This window comes from Larus michahellis, chromosome 1 (genome assembly GCF_964199755.1).
Source record: "Larus michahellis chromosome 1, bLarMic1.1, whole genome shotgun sequence".
NCBI classification, from domain to species: domain Eukaryota; kingdom Metazoa; phylum Chordata; class Aves; order Charadriiformes; family Laridae; genus Larus; species Larus michahellis.
Genome location: NC_133896.1, coordinates 2,791,103 through 2,815,896, shown reverse-complemented (window position 1 = coordinate 2,815,896; position 24,794 = coordinate 2,791,103). Strand labels below are relative to the sequence as shown.

At 44.3% G+C, this 24,794-nt stretch overlaps 1 protein-coding gene across 2 annotated transcripts in view; it reads left to right on the top strand.

Moving 5' to 3' along the window:
• Positions 1–24,794, top strand: part of EXOC4 (exocyst complex component 4) — a 431,048-nt gene that overhangs the window by 56,350 nt on the left and 349,904 nt on the right. For both annotated transcript variants that reach the window (XM_074573187.1, XM_074573188.1), the window contains exons 6-7: positions 5,631–5,874; positions 14,293–14,470. In XM_074573187.1, the coding sequence (XP_074429288.1) occupies positions 5,631–5,874; positions 14,293–14,470 (422 nt within the window). The remainder of the gene's footprint in view (positions 1–5,630; positions 5,875–14,292; positions 14,471–24,794) is intronic.

Genomic DNA, 24,794 nt, shown 5'->3' with positions numbered 1-24,794 from the left:
TGCTTAAATGAGTTATCAACATTGGCTTTTCTGGGGATCAGACTTGGAGCTATTCAAATGCCTTTTGCAGCAGGTTTCTTTCTTGTGAAATGGCAGAACTGTACAAATGAGGGTATCATCAATTGGAACAGGCGTTTTTATAGGGCATCGTCAAACCAGGGAGCCGTCAGGAAAGTTTCCACCTTTGTAACTATGGAGGTGATGAATCAATGATACACATAATTCAACTTTCTAGTGATTTAAACCAAGGGTAGATTTTTGACTGTTGAAACACGGAGTTGTGTGTGTTCAGATGCACCACTTCAGTGATGAAGACTTTGGTACAATGGCTGCTTATTTAATTACAGAATGTGGCAAAATTGTCACGCCCTTAGGTTGTGGTCTTGCCGGGCTTTTGAGGAACCATATTTAAATGTTCTGCTTCATAAGCAGTTCTCAGAGATCATTTAAGGACATCCTTGTCTCTAACTTGGAGTTGTGGTCAGCGGCTCAGTGGCCAAGTGGTGACCAGTGACAAGTGGCGTTCCTCAGGGGTCAGTACTGGGACCAGTGCTGTTCAACATCTTTGTGGGCAGCACGGACAGTAGGATTCAGTGCACCCTCTGCAAGTTTGCCAACAACACCAAGCTGAGGAGCAGTCAACACACTGGAGGGAAGGGATGCCATCCAGAGGGACCTGGACACGCTGGAGAGGTGGGTCTGTGCAAACCTCATGACCCACAAGGCCCGGTGCAGGGTCCTGCCCCTGGGTCAGGGCAATGCCAAGGACAAATCCAGGCTGGGCAGAGAATGGCTGGAGAGCAGCCCTGAGGAGAAGGACTTGGGGGCGTTGGTGGGTGAAAAGCTCAACACGAGCCGGCAACGTGCACTGTCAGCCCAGAACCCCCCCGCAGCCTGGGCTGCACCCCCAGCAGCGTGGGCAGCAGGGCGAGGGGGGGATTCTGCCCCTCTGCTCCGCTCGGGGAGACCCCCCTGCAGTGCTGCCTCCAGCGCTGGGGCCTCGGCACAGGAGAGACACGGAGCTGTTGGAGCGGGGCCAGAGGAGGCCCCGGAGATGCTGGGAGGGCTGGAGCCCCTCTGCTGTGGGGACAGGCTGAGAGAGCTGGGGGGGTTCAGCCTGGAGAAGAGAAGGCTCAAGGTGGATCTTAACAATGTGTATAAACACCTGAAGGGAGGGTGCAAAGAAGACGGAATCAGGCTCTGTTCAGTGGTTTCCAGCGTCAGGACCAGAGGCAATGGGCACGAACTGAAACACAGGACGTTCCCTCTGAACATCAGGAAATGCTTTTTTTTTACTGTGAGGGAGACAAAGACTGGCAGAAGTTGCCCAGGGAGGCTGTGGCATCTCTGTCCTTGGAGATACTCAAAAGCCATCTGGATATGGTCCTGTGCCACGGGCTCTGGGTGGTCCCTGCTCGAGCAGGGAGGCTGGACCCCATGACCTCCAGAGGCCCCTGCCAGCCTCAACCATTTTGTGTGATTCTGTTATTTAGTGTCATTGTTGAATGCAATGAAACGATGAAAACTACTTGAAATCATTAAGTGATACGGAAATTCAGGTTTCCAGTGAGGTCAGTTTAGCTGAAAACATTTCAGGTTGTGTCAAACGGATCTGGAAGAGCCTCGACCAGACTTTGTGCAATCTGGGATTTCTATTTGTCTGCATGGCACTACGTACAAGAGTTGATAGCTGAAATGCAACAACAAAGTAGTGTGGTGAAGCTGGTTTTTTAGCGTGAAACTGCAAATTGAAGTTTAAAATTGTCTTTATGGCGGAGAAGCACAACTCTAGTAATTGAAATTTTAAAATATTAATTCACTGACGTCACATTTCACTTGTTATACTCTCAAGGAGGGTGGAGAAATTTACTTCTTGGTATTACTGAAGAAATCCTATGGAATTCTTCTTTGGTGTTTTCTACCTGTATCAGTTTTGAATATAGTGAAGCTGTTTTTAATTAAAATAGGACTTTCCCCCCGCCCCCTTCTCTTCTCTTTGATGAATCACAAAGAAGAGGTTAATCAAATCAAATGTGAATAGCAGACCCATGATTTACAATAATTTGTAAAAATAATAGTTGCAAACATCCATAGGATAATTTAGTTTTTCATGGCTTCTCTTCACAAAGGAAGTGCCTAAGGGGTGAACGATGATCTTCCCCCTTAAAAGGGACACACACGTGTTTTAGAGAAGTGTTTCACGTAGAAAATGGTGAACGTAGGAAGCTTGGAATAGGTTCTGACAGCTTCATCCTTTTGTCTTGACACAAATGAATAACAAAGTCATTCATATTCTCGGTTTAGGAGTAAATACAGATGAAGGTTTCAGTTCTGAGAGCTGATCTGTAGGGACATCTTCCTTCACCCGTGGAGCTCCTCTGCCCTCAGAGTTGCACATGGGATTGTGATTTTAAAGGTGAACTTCTTTACAAACGCCTGGCTGCTTTAATGCCTTTTTCGAAGAGGTGGGGGACAGGAGGGGCTGATTCCTGGGCCAAAGCTTTGTGGTCCAATAACCCCTTGATGACATTAAATGGCAGAAGAGGATGTTTGAAGTTGCGAAGACGCAGGAAAAGAAGAACATCTTCAGTTGCCCGGGGTTGGAATCTTGTCAGATCTTACAGATAAATGGGCCCCCAAAGCTACCCAGGATACCTGTTTAATAGGCAGAATGTGCAGGAAACACGGTCCCTACTGTTTTATCAAAAGACTAGATCTAACAAAACTTATATACCGGTGCGTTGCTACTAGATATTGAACTATTCACTTTGCTGTTGTTTGTAAGAGATGTAAATCAATGTCCTGACTGTCTGAGAGGGTTCAAAATTGGTTTGCTCTTTTGAAAATGGAAGAGCGTTCATCTTCCTGTGCTGGCGGAGTTCTCGGCAAGATTGCTGCCTTTAGTCCTCTTAAATGCTGTCCTCGCATTTGGATATGGCAGTATTTCCTCCCTCTTGGCTTTTCATTGTGTGATACTAAGAATAATTTACAGGCTGCTTACAAAGGGGCTGCAGCGTAACGATGGGGACCTGTCCTCTGAAAGGTTGCTTAGGCTGTGAAATCTTCGCATTGAACTCAGAAGAGCAAGATATTTACTGTGTTGGTTTTTTTTTTTAAAAAAACAAGAAGTTAAAACCTTTCTTCCTCTAGAGTTTCCAGTTGTTGTCGTTTCCACAGCCCTTGTTCCGAAGAGCTGGTTTTCTGTGTTTGTGCCTGGCCTGCTGTGATTTTTTTGAGAATAACAAGTAGCATTAACGAAGTGGGTAGGCCACGTACGCAGCACACAAAGTGCTTTGCAGCCTCATGGGTTGAAAGGGGTGTGATAGATGAGAGCTTTGAGCAGAAATGTGCGTGCATCCAGTTGTTAACTTCTAACTGGTGTTATTGCTTATGCGTGATTTGAATTATGTCCTCTATTCTTGCTTTTTTTTTTTCTTTTCTTTAAATTAACACATTCTGGGTGTTGCTAGTTACTTGCCCCAGAACTTGCTGAAATTTAGTGAGAGAGGAAAAAGCACTATTTGATCTCACTTATGTTTTGGGCCCCTCGCCACAAGAAAGACATTGAGGTGTTGGAGCGTGTCCAGAGAAGGACAATGGAGCTGGTGAGGGGTCTGGAGCAGGAGTCTTCTGAGGAGCGGCTGAGGGAGCTGGGGGTGTTCAGCCTGGAGAGAAGGAGGCTGAGGGGAGACCTTCTCGCTCTCTACAACTGCCTGAAAGGAGGGGGTAGCCAGGGGGGGTTGGTTTCTTCTCCCCAGGAACAGACGATAGGGCAAGAGGAAACGGCCTCGAGTTGCACCAGGGGAGGTTTAGGATGGATATTAGGAAAACCTTTTACACTGAAAGGGTTATTAAGCATTGGAGCAGGCTGTGCAGGGAAGTGGTTGAGTCACCATCCCTGGAGGTATTTAAAAGACGGGTAGACATAGTGCTTAGAGATATGGTTTAGTGGTGGTTTTTGTCAGTGTTAGGTTGATGGTTGGACTTGATGATCTGAAAGGTCCCTTCCAACCGAGGTGATTCAATGATTCTATGGTTACCTAAAAGCTGAAGTCATTCTCCATTGTGACATGTGCTGACCTCACAGGTCTGTGCTCACCTCCCTCTTACCCTCTTACCTCTCACCTCCCTCTTACCTCACCAGCATTGCTGGTGCTCCAGGTTGAAATGTGAGAGCGGGTGAACGGTGAGGTTGGTTTGAGCTGGAGATGCCGCGTTTGGGATTAGATCAACGGAAAGAAACAGTCTCTGCTGTGGAGGCCGGTGTAAGCTGACGCTGAAAGAAGCGTTATCTGTTTATTGTGATGCTATTTATAAAGTGGCACCATACGGGATCTCTGGGACACTGTTTTCTTGATCTTGTGCGAACTTGCACGGTGCTGATGCTCTTGCGTTTGGAGCATCATAGCTTTAGACAGCTACAGCACTGCATGCCACTTGTGACATGCCATTTTTCATTTTCTGCCATGTCATTTAAATCCTTCTGGTGGATCTTTTGACATTTATTCAGGTTCTTGGATAAACTTTGATTTAAGTAAAAAAAAAAAAAAAAAAAATCTGTTGAGCCATAGAAACCATGGGAGTCGTCTGTCATCCAGCAGCCCTTAGCAGAGTTCAGTACCAGGAAGACGAAACAGCTGTTAGGTTTTACTTGCTGCAGAAGGGTATGGTATGGTGGACGGCACAGCTTCAGCTGTAATCTTTAGTGCCGCTTGTCCCCGTGCTGCCACTCCGGCTGTCAACAAGCAACGTGACTGTAGACCTTCCATGACGCTTTAGTTGAGTTTGCCTTGAAGACACTTACTTTGCATAAGTGTTTGTATTTATTAAATGTTTCCCCCAGTCTTTAACAGAGACATCCTTTTGTTGTTGCTGGGTGTTATCTGTAAATTAAGAAATGTTGATTAATGAACATACTTAAAACAAGCATAGTACCTCTTGCCTTTCTCTTCCTTGTCGCTTAGCAACAGAATTTCTCCCTGTGCAATCCCTGTTACTTCAGGAGGACTGTATCCACAATAGCCTCTCTAATTCTGCTCGCTTTTCCTTTCTAGAAGCTTTGCTAAAAGATTTGAGTAACTTCGTCAACCCCTTGATGGTTGTAATAAAGCAGAATAGGATAACATCAAACAATCGTTCACTTTGTCAGGGTAAACTTTGCCGAATTCATCAAAAGTCTGTTAAGGTTGTTAATGTTTGTAATGAAAATTCCTCTCTTGTGAAGAATATAGTGAAGAAAAACAGCTGGGTTAGAAATTTAGGGCTTTTACCTTCTTGAAACACATGCGGGGGATTTGTAGTGCTATAAGAGTTTCTCATTTATGGATATCTTAATTGCACCAGACTTTGTTTCCTAACTAATACGTAACTTACGCCATCATCTCTATTTCTGAGTAAATCATATGTGCAGAGTGTTGTGTTTTTGTATAGGGAATCCCCCAAGGGAACAGAAATATCCACTGTTTCCCCCCAAAATCTGAGTGTTGCTGGCTTCCTGGTTTATTCCTTGGTTGCTCGAAGCGGTGGGAGTCCTGTGAAGGCAAAGGAGTTTATATGCTGCTTCTGCGTGGTACTAAGTGTTGGTTTTAATAGCTTCAGTCTTGGATTATGCCTTTTTAAATCTATTCCAGTGCGAGAAACAAGCCTTTTGGAAATTAAAGAAGACATGGAACTGGATCCAGAGGAGAACAGCGCTGTCTTCATGGGCATACTCATCAAAGGGCTGGCCAAGCTGAAAAAAATCCCTGAAACAGTGAAAGCCATCCAGGATCGCTTAGAACAAGAACTCAAGCAGATTGTCAAGCGCTCCACAACCCAGGTGGCGGACAACGGTTACCAGAGGGGGGAGAACCTGTCCCAGGAAAATCAGCCTAGGTGAGGATATTTCAATCACTGAACCTTGATTGCTGCAAAAAAAAAAAAAAAAGTCTGGAGAAGAGTGTTGCGTCCATTGATTTCAATTTAAAGGAACGACAATAATGTAAGAAAAGTTAGGAATGTAAGAGAAGTATTCAGAAAGAGGAGGCATTGTTGCTTCTCAGCTAAAGACGTGGGAGAGGGAGAAGTTTCCTTCTGTGCTTGGCCCTAGAAGACGATCTTTTGGCTAAACAGATGTTTGAAATGCCATTTTGAGGATGGAAGCACAGTAGAAGCCAGCATTATTTAACTAGCAAGAGGTGCATAATGGTTGCACTTGGTACACTTGGTTTTGTTTTTTTTTTTTAACCTAAACTTTTGTTTTAAGCAGCTTTACACCAGATTGAATTTAATGCTGTCTCAAACTGCTGGTGTGTATGGTGTAAAGAAAACTTGGTGCCAAAACAAATACTATCTTCTTGTGTTGCACTGAGTCATGGTTTTGCACTGGTGCTGATGCCAGAGAAGTTTGTACGTTCCTACGTAATACGACTTGAAAAGAGAAGATTCAGCTCAGTTATTTATTTCAAGTAGCAAAATCCAATTAAGCTGATGCAGGTGCAAATTTTTGAAATCATATATGGAACTAATTATATCAGTAAATATGTGGCCGCGTTTCTAATTGGTTTGCAGCCCCATTTACATTAATAGCAAGGTGTGGAAACCAACCGAGAACTATGTCAGGATTCACTAGAGCCGTTCTTTAGAAAATAGGACTCCATAAGGACTAGCTCTCACTTCTAGCCGAAATATTAATTCGTAATACTGCACGTTGTAATGATCACTGTCCAAAGGGAATTAATGGTGGAAAAGAAAAACGAAAACAAAAATGTGTGTCTTCATTATATGTAACATTTGTAGTGGAAAATCACTCCCAAGAAAAACTTCAGCTTGATAAAGACTTCTTTTTTTAATTCCTATCATTATCACTGCTGTGGAAACAATTATATTTTGAAGAATTCATAGAATTATGGTGCTGATAGCTCGGTGAAATTACCACAAGCTTTTTGGGTGGGTCAGAAAGTGGAATTTTAGTTTCTGATGCCAAGATGGAGCATAGCATGTGCTTGATACTTGTTTTATGAATCAGTCTTGAGAGGTTGTATGGCTACTGGTTGTCCATTGAAATTGATAAGTTGGATCAGATCGTGTTTTAATGACATTAACCTGCCCGAAGAGTTGGGTGAGGAACAAAAAAGTTTAATGGGTTTTGGCATGTGTTTAGTAGGAGTTTGTGAGCCTTTAAGATGCTTATATTCTAGAGCTATGGAAAGTGTCATGAATTCTAGTTGAATAAGGAGATAATTACAGCTGATTCTAAACCTGAATCGCATGTGGAGTTTACAGCAAGCAGGTGATTTCATTTATAGTGAAAAGAATAAATTATAGTATGGAAAGGTATACCTCCCCTTAAATTAGCCACAGCTCTAAATCAAAACTAAGCGACTTTCCTGCTGTCAGGAAAAAAATAAATCTGAACAACGAGGTCCTCCTATTTCAAGAGAGCTCTGTAAGACCCCAAATTTGAGCATGATGCAGCGCCTGAAACTGCTTAACTATTCATTAGGCTGTCAGCCACGCTGCTTACTTTGACCTCAGGATTCAGTGAGTAAAATGTTTTTCAGTTCACCTTAAAAGTAGTCACACTCGGATGCCGCTTACTCTCTATCCCTGAGCTCGGTGCCTGTATTCAGCTACTGTACTTTAAATGGTGTCCATAAAAATTCTCACTTCTGGCAAATAAAATGACTAATAAGGTGACAGAGAGGCCTGCAGGGTCTGAGGCCGTAGATTGAGCCTTCTGTTGGACAGGTTCCCTGTGGCTTGCTCGCTACGCACAGAACGAGTTACCTGCATTTCTTCATCCCTGTGTGGTGGCTCACCAAGGTTGGCTGTTATTTTTATTTTTTTTTTTCCCCACATGAAAAGGGTGGCGCTTCCCTCCACTTGGGGATGAAGCTGATAATCTGCTTGTAGAGGGTCTAATTTGGGACCTTATATAAAAATTATGTCAAGCCCTCTCATTGTACAAAAGAGAAATAACTTCTAGAGCCTGCCCAGAAAAGCTGCAGATCTGGTAACAGCCACTGAGTTTGAAGAGATCAGACACTAGTCTTACATTTTTCTTATTTTTTAAATTTGACTGCCTTTTGCCTCCTTGCGTAGTATGCATCCCTGGAGGTATTTAAAAGACATGTAGATGTGGTGCTGAGGGACATGGTTTAGTGGTGGACTTGGCAGTGTTGGGTTAATGGCTGGACTTGATGATCTTAAAGGTCCCTTCCAAACTAGACAATTCCATAATTCTATAAGCTTTTCCATATTGACTTGTACCACAACCTTTTACATTTGTACATAAAACCATTATGAATTGCCCCCAAATTTTTAAGATCAAGAATTCTTTTTTTGTTACGACTCTAAAGCAACTAGCTCCCAGAGAGTAACGATGTCTTTTATGCCCCTCTGGGTGCTCTCCTCATAGAACCAAAAGCAGTGAGCTCTTGGATCAGCTTTTCAGTTCTTCATGAGGTCTGTTTTCTCACATGGAAGACCCATAGCCCCTCTAAGCTTGCCAGGGGCAAGTCTTGTCCATGTTATACAAGACGTTGTGCACCAGGCTTAGAATCATAGAATTGCCCCCGTTGGAAGGGACCTTTCAGACCATCGAGTCCAACCATCAACCTAACACTGACAAAACCCATCATTAAACCATATCTCTAAACACTACGTCTGCCCATCTTTTAAATCCTTCCAGGGATGGTGTCTCCACCACTTCCCTGGGCAGCCTGTTCCAAGGCTTAATAACCCTTTCAGTGTAAAAAGTTTTCCTAATATCCAGTCTAAACCTCCCCTGGTGCAACTTGAGGCCGTTTCCTCTTGTCCTATGGCCTGTTCCTTGGGAGAAGAGACCGACTCCCCCCTGGCTACCCTCTCCTTTCAGGGAGCTGTAGAGAGTGACAAGGTCTCCCCTAAATCTCTTTTCCATGCTTGTTAATTAGCATGTCCACGAGAGTGAACAGTGATTCCAGTGTTGATAATGTGTGGCCCATTCAGTCATGGGTGTATTGTCCTTTGATTTGAGCACTTGGTCTAACTGAATAGAGAGTTGGTGTGAAATTGGAAGGGCTCATTTACAGGAGGTGACACTAGGTTGGCTAAGGACCTTCATATAACAGCAGAAGGATGTTTTTTCACCAGTGAGGTCACAAAGACAAGACTTGCATGGCCCTGTAAGACAAATGATTTTTAGGTTTCCTAAAACATGCAATATGGATGCAGTCTTGTAGGATAATGGACTTAGAGTAGGCCTAACTAGTTGGAACATTTTTGGCTGTCAGGTACTTTGCTCTGAATATAAACCCTCTTTACTGATGTGCACTTAACCCTCATGAAATGTCAATCATACAAAGAAAGTAAAACCTGGTGAAGGGCAGTAGTAGGTTCCTAGTAGTTCCCTGTCACTGGTGGAAGGATAATTTTGAAAAAGGTGTTTGAATCTTACCTAGTTGCAGCTGACCATGCCTTTAATTTAAGTGGCCTTTTCTTAAAGTCTAGGTAAGGTGTTTTTCTAAATTTTTTAGATGCCTGTGTTTGGAACAAGTTTCTGAAAAAGGCCTTAAATGTTGAAATTGCTGTTGACTTATCCTTAATGAGAGGCTCATTAGAGTATGCTGAGTACCTGCATGTTTAGAAATACGTATCTTGCCCTGTGGAGGACAAGGTATCGTAGAAGAGGCTGTGTTGCGTTAGCTTGGAGTACTGCTAGATCTTTGTGGACCTGTGGGTCTCTTCTGAATTATGGAAGGTCGTTGAACTTAGAAGAATAATCTGGACGTATGCCTACTTGAGGGCCAGACTTACAGGACAAGATTCTGGTAGTGACACATTGCCATAGCTTTACTTTTAGTTGAAAATCGGCCAAGGAAGAGGAGGCTTTTGGACAATTTTGCCATTAAATCCTATTGATTGGATCCAACACACTTTTCTCTACATGTCCATAATACACTTCTGGCTTTTTTACCTCATCTTGAGGCTTTAAAATTAATACAGAAATTGTATACACGCTAACACTCTGACCAGGCGAAGGACACTATTGCTGCTAAAATGCACGAATTGTCATTAGCGACCTCATTCAGGTGTCAGCAGTCACTCTGCGTCAGTTCATTCTCTGTTATTGCCCGGACAATCGGAGATGCTTCCGGGTGTGTGTCACCGTCTCTCAATATATTTATCATACTTCTCGGTGAAGGGGTTATGAGATTGCTTTGACAAATTGCCTGAGCCAGTCTCCTGTCGTTCTCTGTATGTGTTCTGCTTAGGTCACTTGGTGCTGCCACCCCATCTGCATAAAATCTAGGCCATATTATTTTATGCTGTTTTGTCTTGTTGGCTGTCTGACACAGACTGTGTCTGTGTCTCTTCTGGGTCACCTTGTTTCGAAAATGACCTCGCAGATTTAGAAGACTTTTAGAGAAAAGAAAATTAAGATGAGAGGCGCTGACTAATTTGAAAATGGGGAGATGTGGAAATATGAATGGAAACTGTGATGGGGTGGTAGTTAGCATCACCGAAGGACATAGATGGGAGAGATGTCGCGTCTGTCAGTCTGTAACATGAGAATAGGAGGGTGTACTGTGTGCGGCTGTGGAGCCCTCAGCACAAGAAGGACGTGGACCTGTTGGAACGGGTCCAGCGGAGGGCCATGAAGATGACCAGAGGTCTGGAGCCCCTCTGCTGTGAGGACAGGCTGAGAGAGCTGGGGGGGTTCAACCTGGAGAAAGAAGGCTCCGGGGAGACCTTAGAGCAGCCTTCCAGTCCCTAAATGGGGCCTATAGGAGACATGGGGAAGAACTCTGGATCAGGGAGTGCGGCGATAGAACAAGGGGTAACAGTTTCAAACTAAAAGAGGGGAGATTTAGATGAGACCTCAGGAAGAAATTCTTTACTGTGAGGGTGGTGAGACACTGGAACAGGTTGCCCAGAAAAGCTGTGGCTGCCCCATCCCTGGAGGGGTTCAAGGCCAGGTTGGATGGGGCTTAGAGCAACCTGGTCTGGTGGGAGGTGTCCCTGCCCAGGGCAGGGGGGTGGCACTGGATGATTTTTAAAGTCCCTTCCAACTCTAACCATTCTGTGATTCTATGTTGGAATTTAAAACCAAATAATTCTGTTCAGTATGATATTATTTCAGTAATGGCTTCATAAACAAGTTGATAATGTGAGGTCAGGCTCACCTAGGGATAATAAAAATGAATTTTTCAAACTATCCAGATAGTTTGTTTCTGCAAAAATGTACTTTTCTGGAGCAACAAGGAGGTGTATGGACAATTAAATTTTCATTAGGAATGGGGTGCTGGCAGAAGTTGGCCTTGCACTGGTGAATTTTCTCAGTGGCATATAATTAACTTGCTCCCATAATGTTAACTTCTTTGTGATTTCAACCAAGGCTGTATGTATGTTCCTCCAACATGACATTCCTCCTCTATTCAAATTCTTTTACAGCTGGTTTTCTTATTTTTGTCTGGCTCTGGCTGACTAGCCGCTTGCCCTAGCTGCCTCTCTTGTCTCTTGCTATGAGAACTTCTATTTATCTCTTGGGAGCTGTTGAAGCGCTGGTTGCCTCTGCCATGTCCTAGAGTGTGTTGGAGAAGATACTCGCTTAACAGCGGTGGAGGGTGTTTTTCAGGCAGCCTCACCTGCATGTTGTCCTGTCTCTTGTGCAGATAACACTGGCGATGGGCTGACAGCAGGTAAGGAACCCAGCACCCAGAGAGGTGGTGGAGTCTCCAACTCTGGAGACATTCCAAACCCGCCTGGACGTGCTCCTGTGTCACCTGCTCTGGGTGACCCTGCTCTGGCAGGGGGTTGGACTAGATGATCTCCAGAGGTCCCTTCCAACCCCGACCATTCTGTGATTTCTATGATTTCTATGAAGAAAGGAGATGTGTAGGTCTTTCCACTCACCTGGACAGGACAGTTATTAAGCTTTATACAAAGCCTAAATGGAGGAGAGTGGCTTTTCTTCCACACTGGACTTTCCCATATTGAAAATGTAATGCTGTTAATATTGAGAACGGCCGTCTCTTCCGATGCTGTCTTTATCGTCATGTCCCATGTATTTCTCTTTATCTCCTGCCAGTGTCTTATTTAAATTCGTAAAGACCTGTAAGAAAGCAGTGTTTTCTCTCTTAATACCAACAACGCTTTTCTTTAGGTGTTTGTTGGTCTTCTTAAATATGAAGAAAATTGATACACACACCACTTTCTTTTGGATTGCTTAAATACGTGCCTTAGTTCCATAGTCACTTAAGGTATGGCACTCACAATGTCCCTGTGTTTCTTATGTGTACCCTAAGATGTACATACAGTACCATATACATATACAAGATGTAAACATAGTACCTTACAGATGTACATACACATGAAACATAAAAAGGAGGCTGAGGGGAGACCTTCTCGCTCTCTACAACTCCCTGAAAGGAGGTTGTAGCGAGGTGGGGGTCGGTCCCTTCTCCCAAGTAACAAAAGATAGGACAAGAGGAAACAGCCCCAAGTTGCACTGGGGGAGGTTTAGATTAGGAAATATTTCTTCACTCAAAGGGTTGTCAAGCACTGGAACAGGCTTGGTGGAGTCACCATCCCTGGAAGTACTTAAAAGACGTGTAGACGTGGTGCTGAGGGACCTGGTTTAGTGGCGGCCTTGGCAGTGTTAGGTTGATGATTGGACTTGATCTTAAAGGTCTCTTCCAACCTAGACGATTCTATGATTCCGTGACTCCTAAACACATCTTTATTTTTAGTATGACATACATCTGACCACTTGACCCGCTATGCCTCACTGTACCCTCCCAGACTTATCCAACGGCTCTTGCTATTGAATCAAGGTGCTCTTCTGCTTAACCATTTGAGTGGTGTGGTTGACATCACTGGGAGGTGAATGAATGGCCCATGTGAGATCCCCAAGAGATTGCTGTGTAATGCTGTGCATGTCTATATATGTCAATATATAGATATGCTGTGTATATATACGTAAAAGTCCAGTATATGAATGAAATAGAGTAAACTGATAGTATGTGTTTTTAAACAATAGCCAGCTTCTGTCCCTTGCAGACTGGAAGTTCTGTCTAGGATTGCTGCAGGCTAGTAGTAGGTGGCTTTAACCACAATGTCATGCCAGGGCACTCACTGTCTGCTGATAACAGCAGCAAATGTCCTACAGCTTCTTAATTACTCCAGTTAACTAACTGCTGGCTTAAACAGCTGATGGAAGTGGATATTTGCAGATATTCAACACTCTGAAATGAAGTGGCTGAGGCATGAAGACACACCTCATTAGTGATTGTTAACTAACGCAGAAGACTGTAATGTGGTGGTTAAGGAGCGGGTGCAGCCCCGATCGTGCCACAGATCTCCTGTCCTGCCCTGGGGGTAGCACCTTCTGGTGGGGAGACACAGCAAATGTGTGGGAACTCCTAAGCTGCTGCAGTGAAATGTGATGGAGCCTGTCTGTCAGAGCTAGAAGTGCCTAACATATGGATTTGGGAAGTGTTATTGTCACATTTTGTTGGGGTTGCATGTGTACTTGAGTTGCTCATTAAACGGCAGTGAACTCGATCAGAATTTTTCTTTTCTCAAATAATACAAGATGCGATGAGTTATTGCCTTATCACAAAATATTTAGGACTTTGCAAAGGTACATTAATGGCTATAATTGGGCAGTAAGGAAGCCGTAGGAGCAGGTAAAGTGTGGTAATTTAGATGAGGTTATGCTGTAGCACCTTCCAGAGAGCAGTAAAATCTTGATAACTGATGCAATTGATGAGGCTTGGTTTCTGATCTTTCATGTTGTTTAAAACCTGCCGTAATACTCATTTCATCATTCAAAATGAGTGTCTTGTGTTCTGTTTGTATGGGTAAGTCAATTTTTATTGACTTGAGATGCTTACTGTCTTCTGGGGGAAAAGCAGGTTGTCTCCCTCCCTGTCTGCAGCTCTGTCTGGGAACTTAAAATGGTCTCTGATACCATGGTACCGAAGTGTGGTTACTGGGTAGTTACTCATGCGTTTGTCTTTCCTGTAGCCCCAAGTAGAACACGTTAAAACTCAGCAGCTCCGCTATAGAGGCGGGAGTGAGAAGGAAGATCCTCAGAAGTATTTAGATACCAAACCCGAGCTGCAGACAGCTGACGTTGGTCACCTGAAGCCCCCAGAGAGGGTTTGAAGCTGGGTGACCTCCCTGCTTGCAAGCAGCATCTGTCACAAAACAGGGTCTATGAAGTCATGGTCTTCTGGCTCCTGGTCACTGCTCTGATGTCCTGCGTGACACTGTGCCTGTGGTGTCTTCTGGAAACTGAGTGGAAGTTGTCTTGATGGTTTGCAGGTTGCTGCTGGAACTGCTAGAGCTTCTCTTTGACAAGTTCAACGCTGTGGCGGCTGCGCACTCTGTTGTCCTTGGACACCTTCAGCAAACAGTGGCCTCTCCTTGCAGCCAGTATGATGGTGATATCAAGCTCTATGACATGGTTGATGTGTGGGTGAAGATCCAAGATGTCTTGCAGGTAAGAATGCTTCAGGTGGGCACATTTTCAGCTTGAAACAGTTTTTTATAACCAGAATACCAGAGAATACCTGTCAGCCTCAAGAGAGAGCTGTGCTGGAATTTGTCTTGATTTTTGGTAAGTGGCCACACTTATAACAGACTGTTTAACTCCAGAGAGCTTAAATATCAGCAAAAAAATGTCTGTGGATTCATCCTTATGGTGTATGGGAAGGCTGATTCTTTTTGCTTACCAAGTGATTTATTGGAAGCTTTCAAACAGTGGCATTTTTGTTCTATGTTACCATGTCATGCCTGTCTTATAAAGTGTCACAGCTCTAATCGCTTGTCTTCTCTTGTCATTATGGCTTGGTTATAGTCAGCTGAGACACTTGCTGCCAGCACGTTTTCAGGGAATTCTTATTTTATTCTTATTCTTGACTGTAGTGTACTAAAGCTGTACCTTGCTTAGGCTTTATTCTGCCGGCGTGCCTGTCACCTTGGTATCTGAGACTCACAGGCAGCAGACCCATCATCTGTCACATGTCTGCGCTCTCAGTTTTGCTGTGAGGCTAACACATGCACATTAGAGGGTTTTATTTATTTATTTTGGAATTGCCTTTATATATAGTACACAGATGTACACCTCACCCGGTATTTGATAGAGGAGGTCAAAAAAAATGAGCCCAGAATTATTTACAAGAGGTGGCAAGATTTATGGTGGTCATTCCACCTCTGGCCTGTTCTTGAAAAATGCTCTTTGCCTCCTACGCTAACACGCTCTTTCACTGTAGGGCACAGGTCTATTTAGCTGTTGCTCTAAAGGCTTGTTTGACTGTGTGGTGATGCACACAGGTTTTTTTGCTTACACAAATAGGGCCAACTGTGTGCATGGTGTGAATTTAGATACTTCTTGGACACGGTAAATGTAAGGTATGGACCTTTGACCATGTCCACTGTCTCCTTACCTTATTTGTATTTATAGTGAAGTTAGTATTTTTATTAAAGAAATCCTGATCAATATTCTCCATGATACAAATTTTTACCTTCCTTCAATATTGTTCTTGCAAAAATTAGATTGGGAATGTCCAGCCAGAAGTTAATGATGAGTTTTTCTAAACAAAAGAATGTCATAGAGCTGAAGCTGTCTGGCCACATTTAAAGGGAAGAATTAAACTTAAGGACATGAGGAGTGGCTTGGCATGGGATACCTCCAGCCATCGGACTGTCATCCATGAGGTCCAGAAAAACATAGAGCGTCGAGTTCTGCAGACTTTGCTCTGGGAGGAGAAAGCCTTGGGAGTAAGGGTCACCCAAGATTTTATCTTGAGTGAAGCAGAATGACAAGGCTGATAATTCCCCATTATCAGTGGGGGTTTGTGGTGGTTTCATTCCACCTGAGCGGTGAAATTGGGAGTGAGTTGTGCTGGCGATTCCAAAGCAACATTGATAAGACTTGTGTAGGGAAGCATTCGTAGGTGCGCACGTACAGAGAGTGAGTGTGCTTTCTGTGTTGGGGAGAAAATATTTGATCAAGGTTTCTATAAAATATGTACCAGGAAAAATATAACAACCCACTTGTAAAGGTTTCGTTGTTACCGGCCTGACAACATGGGTGTCGGGGGGAGTCGGAAAAGCTTCCAAAAGAGCTTTTTCAATGCATAAAAGCAGCACTTTAAGATCCATAATCTCTTGCTGGTTTAGGGTAAGAGATGAACATTGACTGACTTGGAAAGGAGGAAATCTTCTTGTTCTTCGTTCAAAATCTCATGGGGTTTTGGTACGTTAGTTTCAAAAGAGTGGATTAGGTTTTTTTTACCTTACAGTATAAGAAAACCTTTTAGCCTACAACTAAATTATTTCTTTCCTATTTTTCCAAATAAGGATAATTTGTTGAGAGATCTTACATTTGTGGCAGGGAGAGCAGAACAAAAAGTGTTTGTTTAAATGTGCCTGCTGTTGGGGGAGGATGAAAATTTGGAGTAAGTGGGGTCATGGTGGGGTGCATCAGGGAAACGATGCAATTCCTGCAGATCATCATGAATAAAGTTTATTCATCGTGCTAGAACAATATCGCATGAGTCTGCATTTCACACGGATAGTCTTTTGCACATGTACATTGTGCATCTCTGCATGTGAAATACGTTACAGCAAGGTTATCTCTTTATAGTTCTGTACAAAAGTAATAACGTTGCGCTCACAGTGGGCTGGAAATTGTCCTTTGTGGGAAATGAGAGAGTTGTTTTCAGCAGCTTGTTTTTTGTAGATGGATTTCTGAATGCTTCCTAATAATGGCACGGAGCACCGTGGTGTAGTATTAAATAGGTGGCACAATGTTGTGCGGTGTCTCGCTGCTGAACATGCAGATATTATATATTTTTAGCCTTCTCTGAGAGTGGAAGAATAATACTGAACTTGTCCAGAGGAAGACAGAGTGACCTTTTAGAGCTGGGTACTAGAGTGCTAGAAAACAAACAAATCAGTTTGTCAAAATATTAGAGCAGCCTTGTTCAGGAAAACACAGTTTGAAGTTATTTACTTGTACCGGAGCCAGCTTAGCCTGCAGTCGTATTGTCGTACCAACAGGAGAGGTGTGAAACTTGTTTAAATTTTAACTTGGCATTTTGTGCATGGAGCTAGTTTAGCTCTTCAGTGTAGGAGCGGGTGGAATATCCTTCTGAAGAGCGTAATTACTGTAGGACCAAGTACTCGGCTGGAGAGAGCTGAGCTGTGTTACAACGGCACTTAGTGATGTACGGGCATGAGAAGTTGCTTCAGGACAATGCAGTGAAGGAATTCTGAATTCTGATGTATGTGCTGCATCATCCCAAATTATGAAGGCTGTGTTGTGTGAAAGGTGTACGTACTTGGGTAAAAGGCAGAAGGTTTTGGGTGCAGAGTAGTCTTTCTGTGTCGTTTTGGTTTTTCAGTCTAGGCCAAATCTCCTTTGCCCAGATAAGGGGTTTTCTGTCCTGTTTTATTAGTGTTGGGGCACCGACAGCTGGCGGATGCTCTACAGCAGCTGCTCATACTCGGTGTGATGGTTCTTCCTCACTGTTATCTACAGCACAGAACTTTTAGGAGTTCATTCACCTTTTTTTAGCGTTGTCTTTTGATACCTTGATGAGAGAGAAGCATCTGTCCCTGCTGAGTAATACCAGTGTTCATTCAGCTTCTTCAGAACTGTCACCTTCCCAGTGATGGGATGATCACCCTGTCAGCTGTTTTGTCTCAGTGCAGTACCTCGCTGCTGGAGAAAATCCCAAAGACGTCTCCGTGTGTGCTCAGAATCCTGTTATCAGCTTGGGCTGGTGCTATTTGCCTCCAAGGAAGGCATCTGCACTCCTTTTGTAGTGGTAATATTTGTAGTTGACAGATCTCAATTTTTTTGAGTCGTCTATATCTATTTTCTTGCTTCTTTGGAAGAGAGGGAAAATCACATAGATGCTTTGGGACATATATCGGTTTTTTAGCAGGGTGTCTGGTGGTCTGTCTATTGAGAAGACACTGACAATTGTTACTTTCCTTTTTTGGGGTCTTCTGTCTAATGCTTTCGGGTGTTTTCCAAAAATTGTGTGATTTAGCAGCCTAAACATTGCTGAAACACCATAAGGAAACTGGGGCAAGAGGAACTGAAGCCTACTCTCTGCCCACACGCTACTGTTCTGCTCCTGCAGAGCTATCAGAAACACTTGATTGAGAATGCCTCTCTCTTCGCTTGTGATGCTCCTCCGTCCGGAGGCTGTGTGACATTTCCTTCCTTATAAAGAGGAATGACACGCACACGTGGGGTTTGAGCGGGGAGATGGAGTGGTTCTGTGGTGTACAGCCAGGTCTGGTGGCCAGCAACGTGAGTGATCTCGCTGAAAAGCTGCACTTAAATTGTATTTGCTATGCCGTGCTTCTCCGGGGGTACTGCTGGAGCACTTGGAGATGTGTTTCACGGCTGCGCTGCTGCAAGCTCAGCCACTCTGTGCTTTTGTAAGTGAATTAATGGCAAAAAGTATTGGTCCTCTTAGGCACCTAGGTGAGCAGGGGAAAGACGTTGGAGTTTGGCACTCTTAGTACGCAATTTACCCCACTACATGCCTGTGGAAAAGGTGTAGAGGGTTCAGTCCATGAACCAGCAATGTGGCTGAGAAGGCCAATGGTCTCCTGGGGTGCATTAAAAAGAGTGTGGCCAGCAGATCGATGGAGGTCATCCTCCCCCTCTACTCTGCTCTGGTGGGGCCACAGCTGGAGTCCTGTATCCAGTTCTGGCCTCCCCGGTTCAAAAAGGACAGGGAACTGCTGGAGAGAGTCCAGCAGAGGGCTACGAAGATGGTGAGGGGACTGGAGCATCTCTGTGCTGAGGGAAGGCTGAGAGCCCTGGGGCTGTTCAGCCTGGAGAAGAGCAGACTGAGAGGGGATCTCATCAATGCTCATCAATGGCTAAAGGGTGGGTGTCCAGAGGATGGGGCCAGACTCTTCTCAGTGGTGCCCAGCGACAGGACATGGGGCAATGGGCACAAACTGGAACACGGGAAATTCCACCTCAACATGAGGAAAAGCTTCCTTCCTGTGAGGGTGATGGTGGAGTATCCTTCTCTGGAGACATCCAAACCCTCCTGGACACGTTCCTGTGCCACCTGCTGTGGGTGACCCTGCTCTGGCAGGGGGTTGGACTGGATGATCTCTGAAGGTCCTTTCCAACCCCCACCTTTCTGTGTGATGCTGTGTAACTCCATGTCAGTCAGTGCAGATCTAAGCCAGCCGTGCTGTGATCCCATTTCTTCCTCCTCGGCAGGCCAGGATGCTTTTCCTTGCTCTGTCAGCGTTGCTTGTTTTCCCAACAGTAATCTAATTTGAGGGAGTTGATTTGGCCAAGTGTTTTCTGCTGGCTGCGGTTTCTGCTTGCTCAGGTCCTTGAACTGGGTTGGTGTTGGCACAGGAGCGAGTGAGAGGGAATGCACCACGAAAAAAGAAAGCAAAGGGTTTATCCTGGCAACTGCAGCGTTCATCGGCCTCTGCTCCTGTGTGGAGCAGCACCTCAAGGTACCCACTCCTGCAAAAACAAGGTGGTTTTTGCTCTTGCCCTGGGTGGCTCAGCACAGGTCTGTCAGCCGTGCAAAATACTTAATAAAATTGCTTGAGATATTAAGAGCAGGAGCTTAGGAATGGTGTCGTTGTGAGCTCTGAACCTCTCCGCAGTTGTGGTGCTGACTCTTCAGTTAAATCAGTGTGTTCTCGAATAGGTAACCAAATCTCTTTTTGCTGAACTTTTGCATGTAAAGGATGAATGGACTATTTGTGACACAGTTAATACTTGTAAAGTTAAATAAGTTTCTTGGATGAGAGGCGTTGGCGTTAATACGCCACAAGTACTGGTTGAAATGTCAGAGCAATATTCAAAATTGCTGTTGCCTTTGGGGAGTTCACCAGGTAATATTTTGAACCTAAAGTAGCATTATTTTTCAGAAAGTCTCTTCACAGAAATTTAATGGTTTCGTCGTTGTCCTCAAAATAATGTGCCTCACAGTCTTTCTAGTTCCTCTAAAATGGATTTAAGCGTGTGGAACTGATGCCCTTGGACTCCTGGCTGGTTTGGCGCATTAATGCTCGTCTCTCACTTAGCCGAGAGGACGATGGCCATGAAAGAGATTTGTCTGCAGCTTTTGAAAAAGGCAGTTGCAGTCAATCTTGGGTGCATGAAGGAGGGAGGGAGAGAGAGCATCCTACTCTCCAGGATGCTGATATTTAAAAATGGAATTTAGAGAATTAGAGTAGGTCACTTGGTGCTTTTTTTCCCTTCTTTCTTATTTGAAGTGAATTCGGAACATGCATTAAGAAATCCAGCATGGTGAGTGTTACATAGCTTTTTTTTTTTTTTTTCTGCAAATATGTACTACTAAGAGCATGAAAACTTGCATGAAAGCTTATAGTCCAGGAAGAGCATCATCTTTCTGAATCTAGGAAGGGATGAGATTATTTTGCAGGAAGGTATTTCTTTGCATACTGTTCTTGCCACAAAGGTGTGTACTGTCCTGCCTCTCCTCTCCATTAAAATGTTTTGTAGATTTGCTCCAACTTACCTAATGATTCAAGTCTTCTCCTTAGATTTTGAAACAGCAAGTAATTTGTTACCCTTCTTGAGCTCTTAAGAAGATGCACGTGGAATTTGGGATGGTTGAAATCACCTTGATAAGGTGTGTGAGCAAATGCAAAGAGGTTTCCTAGCTTTGGGATGTATTATGCAGGTAGAAGGGCAAAGAACGAGATAGCAAAGGCGTACTGTCCTTCTAGAAACAAAAGAATACGAAGTAGAAATGCACAAAATCGATCTGTTTTCTCTTTAACTGGATGATTCCATCTGAAATGAAGTGTGTTTAAAACTGAATTGCTTTGGTAACAGGCACCTGGAAGAGGTCCAGAGCTGAGCTGGCCATCAACATCGGATTATTGTCTTTCCAGGAATGGTCCTCGTTAACTGATCGGTGCTTTATTAGCACGGTGACACACACAAGTTCGTGTGGATACAACTGCGTTAACAGCTTTTGTTTCGAGAGTCATTTTTATCCCGGAGCTGTTGATCCAATGCATTTCATAAACACTAATGTTTACTCTAAAGTTCAAAGAGATAAAGCCCTGCATAAAAATGAATTGTTTGAACAGTGCACGGTCACTTGTGCAGTTTATTGCAGAAGAGGTCACTGAGCTTACGGTTTGGGAGATTTTTAAAAAAGATTAGCTCATTTGATGAAACGTTTTCAGGTGTGTGAGCAAGGAATAAAACCTCATCCTCTTCTGTCCATGCTGTAGAGCATCAAGCTGCTCCGTACTTGAAGGGCTCTTCATTTCAGGTGGATGTTCCTTGTAATAGTCGAGCGGAGTTACAAAGTTGTAATTTTAAAGGTTTTTTTGAGTTTATGTCTAAATATTTAAGTAGCGAAGTTCACGTGTGTTAAAAGCATATACTTAAAGATTGTCTTCTGAAAGAGGAAAAAGGTGCACAAATACTTCTAAAGAGCCCTATCAGTAAATAATTTCACAAAGGTGTTTAGTGTAGTTGTGAAAGTGGGAGTCAGCTCTGGTAGGTGTTAGGCTGAGAGAAAGTCTGGGCTGAGGAAGAGGTTGGGAACAGAGAATGGGGGAATGCCATGTTCCCTGCTTCAATATTTGGAAGGAAGCCTGTGCCTTTTGAATCCTGGGCCATTGTGAAATGCTTTCTAATTTATACAACTTAGAATCACAGAATGCGTTGGGTTGGAAGGGACTTCTGAAGGTCATCTAGTCCAACCCCCCTGCAGCGAGCAGGGACATCTTCAGCTAGATCGGGTTGCTCAGAGCCTCATCCAGCCTGGCCTTGACTGACTCCAGGGATGGGGCCTCCACCACCTCTCTGGGCAACTTGTTCCAGTGTCTCACCACCCTCAGTGTAAAGAACTTCTTCCTAATGTCTAATCTAACCCTGCCCTGCTCTAGTTTAAAGCCGTTGCCCCTCGTCCTATCGCTACATGCCCTTGCAAACAGCCCTCCCCAGCTTTCCTGTAGGCCCCCTTCAGGTACTGGAAGGGCCGCTCTAAGGTCTCCCCGGAGCCTTCTCTTCTCCAGGCTGAACACTCCCAACTCTCTCAGCCTGTCTTGATAGCACAGAATTTTTTACAGCCTTTGTCCCAGCAATGACACTTGGAAGCCTTTTCTTTCGCAAAGCTGCAAGTTGGCTGAGAAGGGCTGGAAGGTTGGGAAGTGTCTGTCACACCTGATGCGAAGGCTGCGTTTCAAACTGCCAACAGGAATATGGGTATTCTAAATAAGGCCTGCAAAATTTCCAGCCTGTAAATCCCTTGTTAGCCTTCATCTTCTTTGAATTGTTAATTAACGATGTAGAAGCAATGGAAACTTGGCTGCGGATATATGCACTATCTTTCATTTTAACCATTTCCCTAGATTCTTGAAGAGTTTTGTTCGGTATGATGTGCTTTTTTTTTTCCTGGTTGCTATCAATGTCCGCTGCACTTTATTCCTGCTGTCAGCTAGAATTAGGAGAGACTACAAGTAGTTCATCAGCATTTGTAGACGTGTTTTATAGGCCTATAAAACTGCGTCCCTTTTGATGTGCTGAGCTTATTCACAGATAGCCCCTGTGTGGCTGGCTTTAAAGGCAGTGAGTCGTACTCTTCCTAGCTTCATAAAAATCCCGTGAACGGGAAAAGGCCAAACGCTCATCATGTCCTCACTGCAAGACGTCTAATCTGACAGCGGTGCAGGAGGGATTCATGCAGGCAAATTCCTGCTAATGTTAGAGAGTAGCTGATATCCGGGGGAAATGTTTGGAAACTGTTTTGCTTAAAAGCCTTTCCGCTCCCGTGCTGTGTACTTGTAGTGTTTACTATGCATGACATTTACAAAACTGTAAGGTAGAATCTCTTTTTTTTTTTTTTTTTTCCCCTGAAGTTTACCAGCTCTTGCTGTTTCTTTCCTGATATGAAATCTCAACTTTGTCTTTTTGGCGGGCCCACATGCTTTTTTTTTTTTTTTTTCAGTAATTGTTTGTGACACAGGAAACTACAGAATTACATTAGCCTAAATCCTTATTAAAATTTCTTTCTGTTATCTTATTTTCTGTCGTTTTAGCTCAGAATCACAGAAGGGTGGGGATTGAGAGGGACCTTTGGAGATCGTCTAGTCCAACCCCCTGCCAGAGCAGGGTCACCCAGAGCAGGTGGCACAGGAACGCGTCCAGGCGGGTTTGGAATGTCTCCAGAGACAGAGACTCCCCCACCTCTCTGGGCAGCCTGTGCCAGGGCTCTGCCACCCTCAAAGGAAAGAAGTTCCTCCTCATGTTGTGATGGAACTTCCTATGCTCAAGTTTGTGCCCGTTCCCTCTTGTCCTGTCGCTGGGCACCACTGACAAGAGCCTGGCCCCATCCTCCTGACACCTACCCTTTAGGTGGTGATGAGATCCCCTCTCAGTCTGCTCTTCTCCAGGCTGAACAGCCCCAGGACTCTCAGCCTTTCCTCAGCACAGAGATGCTCCAGTCCCCTCTTCGTAGCCCTCTGCGGGACCCTCTCCAGCAGTTCCCTGTCCTTCTTGAACTGGGGAGCCCAGAACTGGACACGGGACTCCAGCTGTGGCCCCACCAGGGCAGAGTAGAGGGGGAGGATGACCTTCCTTTGCACCTCTCCCTCCATCTTTGTGCATTCTTTCCCTTTCTTCACCAACACTACACTCAGCCTTGCTCCAGGGCCAGAGCCAGAAGAGAAGGTGCAGATTTATGGAGATGTGTTTGTGAGGACCTGACACTGTAGGTGGGACAACAGCAGCTCCTTGTCACTTGTGAGGGCCACTCCCATGTCTGTGCACATATACTTGGAAGCTGGTGCTGCTGCAGCTCTGGACACGGGCACCACTTCGAAACGTGTTGCGCATCACTAGTAGTATACATAAAACGTTTTAGGAGCATCTACTTCACAGCATGCTTCTCGTCATCAAAGTGACTTAGTCATCTGATCTCACCAGGGTGATGCCATTCTGTGTTTTACTCCTGGGGGAACTAATGTTTGAGTACGTGAAACAAACTGAAAGCTTTGGGAAGTATTTCTGTTATTTCCGGGGTGCCTGGTTTGATGCTGTAGAGAGGAGGGAGTATATTGTGTGAGGGTTTTGTTACTTTTACTAAAAGTTTTGAGATTTTTTTTTTTTCCTCTTGACATGGATGCTCTGCGCCACTGAGAATGAGGACATGAATATGCAAAGCACCCAACAAAAACTGGAGTTGACTGCTTTGCTGATGTTCTACAGGCTTCAATATTTTATTTTGTATGGGGTTTTTTTTTATGCTTGCCCTGATCAGCTGCCTTTTGAAGTGTTGGTTTTTTTTTTTTTATTTAGGAAGTCTGCAAATAGCTCTCAGTGATTTTGAGTAATCTGTCATTAGGATTATAAATGTGGAAGTGTTTCAATGGTCAGTGCGAACTCTGGTTATAGATAAAGAGGATTTGAGTCTGAAGCGGTTGGACTGTAATGCTTGAGGGTACGTAGATGTCTGGCAGGGCATGGTGAGGAAGTATTTAAGATTAGAATCAGTCTTAACATTTTTTCTTAATTATTTAGTTTGCCTTTATTCTTTGGCTTAAGCGATTTCTGCTCTACAAGGCTTTCACCAAGTTTTAGCCAAAGAACTCAGCTGCGAGAGAACAGGCTCGGTTTTCATACCTATTGTGCCAATGTGTACGTACAGACCCCCAGCAAGTGGCTGACGGTTCACGGGTGATCTCGGGGCTGGGAGAGGCTGAAGAGCTCGAAGCCTTCGTGCTTTGCAGGAAATGACAAACTCCCAACATCGATCGAGAGCAGCCAACCTCCC